This window comes from Hyperolius riggenbachi, chromosome 2, assembly GCF_040937935.1.
Source record: "Hyperolius riggenbachi isolate aHypRig1 chromosome 2, aHypRig1.pri, whole genome shotgun sequence".
Lineage (NCBI taxonomy): Eukaryota > Metazoa > Chordata > Amphibia > Anura > Hyperoliidae > Hyperolius > Hyperolius riggenbachi.
In genome coordinates this window covers 486,104,379-486,116,526 of record NC_090647.1, presented here as the reverse complement: position 1 = coordinate 486,116,526, position 12,148 = coordinate 486,104,379, and the positions used below count along the sequence as shown (strand labels likewise).

Here is a 12,148-nt window from a genome sequence, read left to right as displayed (position 1 = left end):
GAGTGTTTTGTGCGTTTGCAATGCGATTTTGCTGAGGCTATCTTTTCCTGATTGTTTACCTAAAGAAAATACAATGAAAATAGCATGCATTGCGTTTTTCCTGCTTTTCGCAACCGCTCAAAAAGAGCTGCAGGCAATGCGCTTGCAATTTTCTAAAATCGCATTGCACCACTATGTACAGCACCTTTGCTTTGATTTCATAAAGGCTTTGCGATCGAAAAATAGCATGAAATTCTGAAATAGCAACACAGCCAGTGTTTACGTGCCCTTACAGTGGAACCTGAGGCAAACAAAATGCATTGTTTATGATTTCTGTTTTACCAAAGTTAGATTAGTTTTAACCCCTATCATGATTCATGCAGGCCTGCTGCATTACCTATCTAGAAAGGCCACATCCGCTATTTCCTGTTTAAGCAATGTAGATTCTTGCTCACTGGAGAAGTCAGCATTGCAGAATTCCGCAGTAAATAAAACCGATCACATACATATATTGGAGCTTTGTATGTAGCGCTTTGTCTGTGCTTAGAAGACATATTTTTAGTGAGGATAATGTAGAGAAGCTGATAATGTTATGGTTGCCTCTTTTCAGATTTTTCTGACACTTCTCTTTTAGTCACCTTAAAGGGAACCTAAAGTGTGAGAGATATGGAGACTGTCATACTAATTTCCTTTTAAAGTGAATGTCAAACAGATACTTAAAGGGATACTGTAGGGGGTCGGGGGAAAATGAGCTGAACTTACCTGGGGCTTCTAATGGTCCCCCGCAGACATCCTTTGTTGGCGCAGCCGCTCACCGATGCTCCGGCCCGGCCTCCGGTTCACTTCTGGAATTTCTGACTTTAAAGTCAGAAAACCACTGCGCCTGCGTTGCCGTGTCCTCGATCCCGCTGATGTCATCAAGAGCGCACAGCGCAGGCCCAGTATGGTCTGTGTCTGCGCAGTACACTCCTGGTGACATCAGCGGGAGCGAGGACACGGGCGTGCAGGCGCAGTGGTTTTCTGACTTTAAAGTCAGAAATTCCAGAAGTGAACCGGAGGCGGGGCCGGAGCATTGGGGAGTGGCTGCGCCAACACAGGATGTCTGCGGGGGACCATTAGAAGCCCCAGGTAAGTTCAGCTCATTTTCCCCCGACCCCCCCCTACAGTATCTCTTTAAGGAGATGGAAGGCTCTGTCTCCTATAGCTCCTTCCTGCTCCTCTCAGTCCCTTCATTCAAGCACCGTCACTCCCTGTGTGCAGTAGTCGACCGATCGTTTGAATAAGTCTCTATGCTGCCACAAAATTATTCGGGAGCCATACTGGTCCTGAAGACAGTGGCTCTGTACTGCACCTGCCTGAGCGCGCTCACAAATGTGCAGTACTGAGCCACCCGTCTTTGCGACCTTGCTTGTCCCCTGAAGACTTCCAAAGCTTCCTGCGGCAGCAGATTGGAATGAGGTGACATCGCTAAAATGAGGGGGACAGTGAGGGGAGCAAAAAAGGCTCCATAGGACCTAATGCACAATTTTTTTTTCCATTGACATTAGCTATAACCACTTGAGGACCACAGTCTTTCTACCCCTTAAGGACCAGACACTTTTTTTCCATTCAGACCACTGCAGGTTTATTGCTCGGTCATACAACCTACCACCTAAATTAATTTTACTTCCTTTTCTTGTCACTAATACAGTTTTCTTTTGGTGCTATTTGAATGCTGCTGCGATTTCTAGTTTTTATTATATTCATCCAAAAAGACATGAATTTTGTCAAAAAAAATGTTTGTTTTTTTTTAACTTTCTGTGCTGACATTTTTCAAATAAAGTAAAATTTCTGTATACATTTTTGTCCAAATGTATTGTGCTACATGTGTTTGATAAAAAAAAAAAAAAAAAAAAAACATTGTGTATATTTATTGGTTTGGGTAAAAGTTATAGCGTTTACAAACTATGGTGCCAAAAGTGAATTTTCCCATTTTGAAGCATCTCTGACTTTTCTGAACACCTGTCAGATTTCATGAGGTGCTAACATTCCAGGATAGTATAAATACCCCCCAAATGACCCCATTTTGGAAAGAAGACATCCCAAAGTATTCACTAAGAGGCATGGTGAGTTCATAGAACATTTTATTTTTTGTCACAAGTTAGCGTAAAATGACACTTTGAAACAAAAATAAAACAAAAAAAGTGTTTTTCATTTCTGCTAACTTGTGACAAAAAAAAATGAAATCTGCCACGTACTCACCATGCCCCTCTCTAAATACTTTGGGATGTTTACTTTCCAAAATGGGGTCATTTGTGGGGTGTGTTTACTGTCCTGGTATTTTGGGGGGTGCTAAATTGTAAGCACCCCTGTAAAGCCTAAAGGTGCTCATAGGACGTTGGGCCCCTTACCGCACCTAGGCTGCAAAAAGGGGTCACACATGTGGTATCGACGTACTCAGGAGAAGTAGTATAATGTGTTTTGGGTGTATTTTTACACATATCCATGCTGGGTGGGAGAAAAATCTCTGCAAATGAGATTTTTTTTTTTTTTTTTTTTTTTTTTTTTTTTACACACAATTGTCCATTTACAGAGAGATTTCTCCCACCCAGCATGGGCATGTGTAAAAATACACCCCAAAACACATTATACTACTTCTCCTGAGTACGGCGATACATGTGTAACACTTTTTTGCAGCCTAGGTGTGCTAAGGGGCCCAATGTCCTGTGAGTACCTTTAGGATTTCACAGGTCATTTTGAGGCATTTGGTTTCTAGACTACTCCACACGCTTTTGGGCCCCTGAAATGCCAGGGCAGTATAGGAACCCCACAAAGGACCCCATTTTAGAAAGAAGACACCCCAAAGTATTCCGTTAGGAGTATGGTGAGTTCATAGAATTTATTTTTTCACAAGTTAGCAGAAATAGATTTTTTTATTGTGGTTTTTTTCACAAAGTGTCATTTTCCGCTAACTTGTGACAAAAAATAAAATCTTCTATGAACTCCCCATACTCCTAAAGGAATATCTTGGGGTGTCTTCTTTCTAAAATATGGTCACTTGGAGTTCCTATATTGCCCTGGCATTTTAGGGGCCCAAAACTGTGAGGAGTAGTCTGGAAACCAAATGCCTCAAAATGACTTTTCAGGGGTATAAGCATCTGCAAATTTTGACGATAGGTGGTCTATGAGGGGCCAAATTTTGTGGAACCGGTCATAAGTAGGGTGGCCTCTTAGATGACAGGTTGTATTGGCACTGAAGTGCAGGAAGCGCAGTGTGTTTTTTAAATCAAGACCTGGACATGTGTCTGCTTTCTAAAATGGGGTCATTTGTGGGGTTGCTATACTGCCCTGGCATTTTAAGGGCCCTAAACTGTGAGGAGTAGTCTTGAAATCAAATGTCTCAAAATGACCTGTAAAATCCTAAAGGTACTCATAGGACGTTGGGCCTAGTATAATGTGTTTTGGGGTGGATCTTTACACATACCCATGCTGGGTGGGAGAAATATCTCTGTAAATGACTATTTTTTTATTTTATTTTTTACACACAGTTGTCCATTTACAGAGATATTTCTCCCACCCAGCATGGGTATGTGTAAAGATACACCCCAAAACACATTATACTACTTCTCCTGAGTACGGCGATACCACATGTGTGACACTTTTTTGCAGCCTAGGTGCGCTAAGGGGCCCAACGTCCAATGAGTACCTTTAGAATTTCACAGGTCATTTTGAGGCATTTGGTTTCTAGACTACTACTCGTTCTTTAGGGCCCCTAAAATGCCAGGGCAGTATAGGAACCCCACAAGTGACCCCATTTTAGAGAGAAGACACCCCAAGGTATTCCGTTAGGAGTATGGTGAGTTCATAGATTTTATTTTGTCACAAGTTAGTGGAAATTGATTTTTTTTTTTTTTTCACAAAGTGTCATTTTCCGCTAACTTGTGACAAAAAATAAAATCTTCTATGAACTCACCATACACCTAACGGAATACCTTGGGGTGTCTTCTTTCTAAAATATGGTCACTTGGAGTTCCTATATTGCCCTGGCATTTTAGGGGCCCAAAACTGTGAGGAGTAGTCTGGAAACCAAATGCCTCAAAATGACTTTTCAGGGGTATAAGCATCTGCAAATTTTGACGATAGGTGGTGTATGAGGGGCCAAATTTTGTGGAACCGGTCATAAGCAGGGTGGCCTCTTAGATGACAGGTTGTATTGGCACTGAAGTGCAGGAAGCGCAGGGTGTTCTCAAATCAAGACCTGGACATGGCAGCAGAGAACATGGGCATTTGATGTATTGGGTGCGTAGACCAATAAGACCGCAATACATTATTTTTGACTAGACCCATGTTAGGAGAAGGCCCCAAAAAATGTTACGTTCGGAAACTTGGAGTGGTTTCTACCGAAAGGGCTGGGCATGGTAGCTTCTTGGATTAGCGGTTGCGTATTGTGTGGCATAACGGTTGGTCTCAGCCACAATTAAGTCGTAGAGACCAGCAGTGATCAGAGAAAAAAAAATTCTGTCACTGCGGTAGGGCGGGTGAGGGTTTGGCTGGGTTATCAGAAGCCCGCAGGGGGCAGATTAGGGCCTGATCTGATGGATAAGGAGTCCTAGGGGGTGATTGATGGGTCTCTCAGGTGGTGATTAGAGGGGAGAACAGATGTAAATAATGCACTGGAGAGTAGGCCTGAACGATTTTAGGAAAAAATTGAATTGAACGATTTCTGTCCGAAATCACGATTTCGATTCACGATTTTCTTCAAATCAAGCTTTGTTCCCCCTGTGTCTCCCTGTCCCCTGCCTCTCTGTGCACCCTCTGTGTCTTGTTGTGCCCCCTTTGTGTCCCCCTCTGTTTTTCTGTGTACCCAGTCTGGGTCTCTCACTGTGGCCCCTCTGTCCCCCAAGCTGCGACAGTGCTGGATATACCTTCCAGCACAAGTCCAAAGATGCCCGTCTATCCACTTCTCCTGCAGGATCTAATGCATGGCATACTTCCTTTATGTCTTGTGACATACAGGAACCAGGAAGTATGCCGTGCCCATGAGCCGGCAGACAACGATAGAGGCCAGACAGTGTTGGGTTTGTGCGGAAGGTATGTCCAACACTGCAGATGCTGCGTGCCGCACTCCACGGGACTAGGGGGAAGTATGAAACCACTTCTTCAAACTTCCCCTATGCTGAAATGACGTCATCGCGATAATCGCTGCTTTGACGATTCCGAAATTGTGATCTTGGTGATTGCGATTTCGATTTAAATTCGATTTATCTTTCAGGCCTACTGGAGAGGTGTTCAGGCAGGGTCTGAGGGTGTGGGCGGGTGTTTGGGTGCCCACAGGGGACAGTTTAGGGTCTGATCTGATGGGTAGCAGTGACAGGAGGTGACTGGGTGATTGATAGGTGATCAGGGTGTGATTAGAGGGGAGAATAGATGCAAGCAATGCACTGGCGAGGTGATCAGGGCTGGGGTCTGAGGGCGTTCTAAAGGTTGTGGGCGGGTGATTGGGTGCCCAAGGGGCAGATTAGGCTCTGATCTGATGGGTAGCAGTGACGGGGTGATTGATGGGTGTTCAGTGAGTGATTAGAGGGAAGAAAGGATGTTAACGATGCACTTTGGAGGTGATCTGAGGGTGGGTCTGCGGGCGATCTGATGGTGTGGGTGATCAGATGCCCGCAAGGGGCAGGTTAGGGCAGGCCCAACCCAAGACGTTTTTGCCGCCTGAGGCAAACTTTAAAGAAATCACCCCCCCCCCCCCCCAAGCCCTGGGTGTAAGGGGCCGCCGAGCTGGAGGGGATAGCGGGAAGGAAGGGGGTATTGGGCCTAGCGACGGGGAGGGGAGTTGGACCCCCTCCCTCTCCTGGGTCCCCCGTCCTCCCCTCCAGCTTTATAAAGTTAAGTTGCTGCAGCTATTGTAAGAGGCACGGGCGGGGATCACTCACCTTTTCCGCGTTCCAACATGCGCTCCACTGACGTCACTTCCTGTAACGCCGTCCACTTACAATACAGTGGGCGGCGTAGCAGGAAGTGACGTCAGTGGAGCGCACGCTGGAACGCGGAAGAGGTGAGTGATCCCCCGCCCATGCCTCTTACAATAGCGGCGGCAACTTAACTTTTTAAAGCTGGAGGGGAGCGGAGGACGGGGGACCCAGGTGAGGGGGGGGTCCGTCCCCCCTCCCCGCCACTAGGCCCAATACCCCCTTCCTGCCCGCTATCCCCTCCAGCTCGGGCGGCCCTTCACACCCACGGTCGGACGGGTGCCAACCCCCCAGAAGTGCCGCTTGAGGCAAAAGTTTCACACCGCTTCATGGGCGTACCGCCCCTGGGTTAAGGTCTGATCTGATGGGTGGCATTGACAGGGTGATTACAGGGGAGGATAGATGTATACAGTACACAGGGGAGGGGGGGTCTGAGGAGGATCTGAGAGTGTGGGGGGTGACCAAGAGCCCCTAGGGGGCAGTTTAGGACCTAATCTAAAAATAGCGCTGATGGTGACAGGGAGTGATTGATGGGCGATTAGGGGGGTGATTGGGTGCAAACAGGGGTCTGGGGGGTGGGCAGCGGAGGGTCTGAGGGGTGCTGTGGGCGATCGAGGAGCAGGATCAGTGTGTTTGGGTGTATAGTAGGGGGGCTGCAACCTGCCCTGGTGGTCCCTCGATCACTGGGACCACCAGGGCAGGAGGCAGCCTGTACAATACGCTTTGTATACATTACAAAGCGTATTATACGCTTCCTAAGCGGCGATCGAGGGGTTAACAACCCGCCGGCGCTTACAGACGGCCGGAGCCTATTGCCGGCAGATGATCCCCGGCCAGCCAGCACATAACGACCTGCCGGCTAAAGGCGATCGTTATGTGGTTAAACAATGCCAGTTACTTGGCTATTCTGCTGATCCTTTGCCTCTAATACTTTTAGTCATAGACCCTGAACAAGCATGCAGCAGATCACAAGATTCTGACTGAAGTCTGACTGGATTTGCTATATACTTGTTTCAAGTGTGGGATTTAGACCAGGGCTGTGGAGTCTGTACAAAAATCATCCGACTCATCAGTTTATGAAAGTTCCTACCAGGTACCCAAAATTACTCCGACTCCTTAGTCTGATTTTTACAAAGGATATGGATTTGGTTCAAAAATCCTCCAACTCCGACTCCTCAGTTTATTGAAACCACCGACTCCAGGTACCCAAATTGCTCCCATTCCTCGACTCAGACTTCACAGCCCTGATTTAGACACTACTGCAGCCAAAGTGATCAACAGAACAGCCAGGCAACTACGGTAGTATTGTTAAAAAAAAAAAAAAAAAAAACTATGGCAGCCGCCATATCCCTCTGGCTTCAGGTTCCCTTAATAAAGGAACCATGATTTTATGTTTGTCATTACCTGTACAATGTGTAAACGGTCGTTCGTTTCATTTGCTCTTATAACAGATGTTTTGTTTTCCCCTCACTAGAGTGTTGCAGATTGTGTGTTATATTATTATTTAACGAAGAAAAATGAAAACTTTAAAGCGCTTGTAAGGAGGAATTATGGCAAACGTAGAGGACGTAACCAGGTATGTTTTCCATTGTCAAGAAACCCCACTGGTTTATAGTTATGCATCACAAGTTTTCCTTTTTAAAACAGAAGGTATTTGTGATTATTCAGGTTGGAGTGAGTATATGAGGTCTCCCACAATGCTTCACTGCTGAATATGCAAATCATCCTCATTGTCCCTGGAAGCTAGCCACACCTCCAGAACCTCTGGAATGCATTGTGTCAGCTTGTTGATTGTGCAAGCCAGAATAATCCAACATGCAGGGCTGTGGAGTTGGAGTCGAGTCGGGTCAGTTTTGGGCACCCGGAGTTGGAGTCTGAGTCGTGGTTTCAGAAACTGAGGAGTCTGAGTCGGGAGTCGGAGTCGCATGATTTTTGTACAAAATCCACAGCCCTGTTAAGTATTAGACTAAGGAGTTGGAGTCGAGGAGTCGGAGCAATTTTGGGTACCCGGAGTCTGAGTTGGAGTCGTGGTTTCAGAAACTGAGGAGTCAGAGTCTGAGTTGGAGTCGGAAGATTTTTGTACCAACTCCGCAGCCTTCCAACATGCATACAGACTGTTTTGGACTGGTTTATCCTCATCAGTGCATGATGGCATGGGATTAATGTGGCTCTATGGAGTAGGACTTGAAACAACCAGTGAAACAGTCTGTATGCATGTTGGATTTAGTCATTTTTAAAGAGACTGTATAATTCTGCACTATTCCATTCACAAAGTCTTATCGGTTTTTCAACAACCAATCCTAGCATAAGCATGCAGCTTATTATTCGCTTCAGTATAACAGAGGGTACCTCAAGCATGCAGCTTATTATACGCTTCAGTATAACAGAGGGTACCTCAAGCATGCAGCTTATTATTTGCTTCAGTATAACAGAGGGTACCTCAAGCATGCAGCTTATTATTCGCTTCAGTATAACAGAGGGTACCTCAAGCATGCAGCTTATTATTCGCTTCAGTATAACAGAGGGTACCTCAAACATGCAGCTTGAGGTACCCTCTGTTATACTGAAGCGAATAAACGTGGTCTCTTATATCAGCTTGCCTGGAAGGGATGAGTCGGTCTTGTATTTCTTCTTAGTCTGTGTAATTTCATACTTTAGAAGAGAAAAAAAAAGTCTTTTGTCCTTTGTCTGCTGGTTACAGATGGTAAATTGAGATCTTCATGGGTCATTTTCCATTTCTTGTTCATAAAAAAACAAAACCTTAAGAATCCTTATTTATTGCAGTAAAGGGGTGAAAAAAGTAAAGTTACCGTAAGTCTGACTCATGTAGGGTTGCATGGATGCTGGTAGTTATGGTGAAATAGTTATAATATATTGTACCATGGACGTTTTTGTGCACGCATTTAGGTTTACTCTTGTGATATTTGGTATTGCTCTTATGATAATCTATGTTGAGTTGTTTCTATGATGTACAAGGTGGCTGGATAGTGTACTGGTTAAAGAGAACCCGAGGTGGGTTTCTGCAAGCAATTTTAGGACACGGGGCACATTCTGCATACAATCACCAGACTCTGTGTCCTTAAACTGTGCCCCCAGGCTCCCCCCTGTGCTCTGCTGCCCCCCCCCCCCTTATAAAAACCGCCAGGCTAGCGACACACAGATTGTCGTTAGTCGGCTGTTTACATCAGGGCTGTGGAGTTGGTACAAAAATCTTCCCACTACATCTCCGACTCTGGGTACCCAAAATGGCTCCGACACCTCAACTCCGACTCCTTAGTCTAATACTTACCAGGGCTGTGGATTTTGTACAAAAATCATCCGACTTGACTCCTCAGTTTATGAAATAACTGACTCAGACTCCAACTCTGACTCCGGGTATCCAAAATGACTCTGACTCCTCGACTCCGACTCCACAGCGCTGGTTTACATTCAGGCTGGCACTTACCGCAGCTCCCCCGCCTCCTGTATAGAGCAGTTCCCCGCCTGCGTCCTTTCCCTCCCCGCCTCCGTAAGCCGATTGGAGGAAGCTTACAGAGGCGGGGAGGGAAGCAGGCTGGGAGCTGCACTATACAGAAGGCGGGATGGGGGGCGGCTGTGAGTGGCAGCTTGAATGTAAACAGCCGACTAGCGATAATCTGTCGCTAGCCTGGTGTTTTTTATAAGGGGGACAGCAGCACAGGGGGCGGATGGGGCCACGGTATAAGGACACAGAGACTGGTAATAGTATGCAGAATGTGCCTCTGTGTCCTAATACTGCAGAAACCCACCTCGGGTTCTCTTTAGGGGCTCTGCTTCTAGCACAGAAAACCTGGGTTCCAATCTTGGCTCTTCCTATTCAATAAGCCAGTGCCTTTTCAGTAAGGAGTCCTTGGGCAAGACTCCCTAACGCTGCTACTGCCTACTGAGCTTGCCCTTGTGGCTGCAAGCTGCTCAAGTGCTTTGAGTCCGCCAGGATAAAACGTTATTTGTCTTGTCTTATTTTGGCCCAATGGTTATGAATGTGATGCTGTAAGCTTTTAACAAGAAATAAAATAAAATGAACTGCTTTAAGCTGGCTATACACTTATAGGATTCCTCCCAATGTTCCACAATGATCGATTCCTTTCTGAAAAAAAAAAAGAAATTCACAAAGAATGAATTCCTGTCAACACCAGTCCAGCAGGGAATCTATTAAAAAATCAATGTAACCGCAGTGCTGCTCTGTTTGATGCAGTGCAAAGCTAAGGGCTATCCATCTACCAATGCTCTCCCCAATCGGCCTAAATTCTCCATCCTGTTCGTTCCAAACTTTTGATCAATTTTTGTACAAAATAGCTAAAAATGTGATCAATCTAATGCTGGGCATACACGATGCGTTTCTGCTGCTCGATTCTCTGCTCAATCGATTTTGCCGCTCCATTCTCCACTCGATTCTCTTATCTTCCGCTCGTTTTTCTTATCTTTTTCTATTCACTTCTATGAGAAATTGAGCGGCGAAGCGATCGACCGGGAGATCGGACGTGTTGGAAATTCTCTATCGAGCCATCTATCTGCGGCAGAACGAACCGTGTATTCCCAGCATAATATTTTAAGGAATAGATTCCCAGCAGATTACTGAAATCTTTAAGGAATCTAATGAGAAAATCGATGTGAATGGGCACCTTCTAAACATTTTGTTTTACGTCGGCACAGCCTATTTTTCTGGCCCCAGAGGTTTGCTTTCTTTTTTTTATTTGATCTCTGATTTTTAGTCCACCTGTATTTCATTTTTTGGAAGACGAGGCTTTCTCTAAAAACAAAAAACAAATGGTATAGGTAGACTATAACTAATGCTTAGGGCTGAAAACTTTTTTCTGGGGAAAAGGGTGTAGAAAGCAAATGTGTATGATTTGTGCTCGGACTAGGCACTGTATCCACTCTCTTCTCTTTCCTTATCCAAAGCCCATAATGAGAGGGGACAGCCAGCCAAGCACATAGTTTCCAGTGTTTGGAAACGTGGCAGCATCTTGGTCACTGTGATTAATTACCATAATCACGGGACTGCTACTATTAGCTGTAAGTCCGATTCCCGAACGTCCTGCTGACGGCGGCATCGCTGGTCAGACCAAAGCTGTGGTGTTCAGATTTCAAAAAAATTATTGTACTACTTAAGGAGCTCAACTGAAAACAAAGTATAAAATATAGAAAGACCAAGAATAATAATAAAGTATATGCTGTGCTTTCCACCAAATGTATTTACTCCTTGTAAATAACATGCACAGACTCACTCAGGGTACATTACAATAAAAAAATAAAGCCTAACTTCTATATTCCATACACGTTATTTTCAAATAATAATGTGAAGAATATGGCCGCCACCATGTAGGGAAACAAAGACAAAATGGGGAGAAAAGTTTCTCCTATCCATTAATTTGATGCTTTCAAATATGTCGCCCTCCTAGAAAGTTCGATTTTTAACTGTGCAGTAGGCAAATGAGTGTCCTGGACACTATAGTTCCCCGTTCGCTACTAGTGTCTGATTCCCAGCACTTCGGTAGGGGCCGGGGCCCACAAGATGGCACGATCGCTAAACTTTTTGTGTAGCGATTTTAGCAGCGTTTTTCAGAGTGTTTTCTGGTGATTAGCAGAGCTGTGGAGTCGGTACAAAAATCATCCGATTCAGACTCCTCAGTTTTATGAAACCTCCGACTCCAGGTACTTTAAGATTACTCCGACTCCTTAGTCTAATACTTACCAGGGCTGTGGAGTCAGTACAAAAATCATCCGATTCAGACTCCTCAGTTTTATGAAACCTCCGACTCCAGGTACTCAAAATTACTCGGACTCTACTTCACAGCCACACTGGTTATAAGCACTTTTGAATTTAATACTAGCAATTTGCACAGTGGTTGGGGCTCCCTTTATTTATTTTTTTCATTCTGGGTAGTAAAATCACTGCAAAATCGCTGTGTACAATGCTTGAAAAGCAATTTTTCTTAGAGCTAGATACCAGGGAATACTCCCTATACTAACTTGGTTTGAAGGGAACCTAAACTGAGACTGATATGGATTTTTCCTTTTAAAATAATACCAGCTGCCTGACTCTCCTACTGATCCTGTGTCTCTAATTCTTTTAGCCACAGCCCCTGAACAAGCATGCAGATCAGGTGCTCTGACTGAAGTCAGACTGGATTAGCTGCTTGCTTGTTTCAGGTGCGTGACTCGGCCTCTACTGCAGCTAGAGATTAGCAGGACTGCCA

At 45.2% G+C, this 12,148-nt stretch overlaps 1 protein-coding gene across 11 annotated transcripts in view; it reads left to right on the top strand.

Moving 5' to 3' along the window:
* NCOR1 (nuclear receptor corepressor 1) overlaps nt 1–12,148 on the top strand; it is a 262,192-nt gene that overhangs the window by 132,093 nt on the left and 117,951 nt on the right. For all 11 annotated transcript variants that reach the window (XM_068270355.1, XM_068270349.1, XM_068270351.1 and 8 more), the window contains one exon: nt 7,405–7,506. In XM_068270355.1, the coding sequence (XP_068126456.1) occupies nt 7,405–7,506 (102 nt within the window). The remainder of the gene's footprint in view (nt 1–7,404; nt 7,507–12,148) is intronic.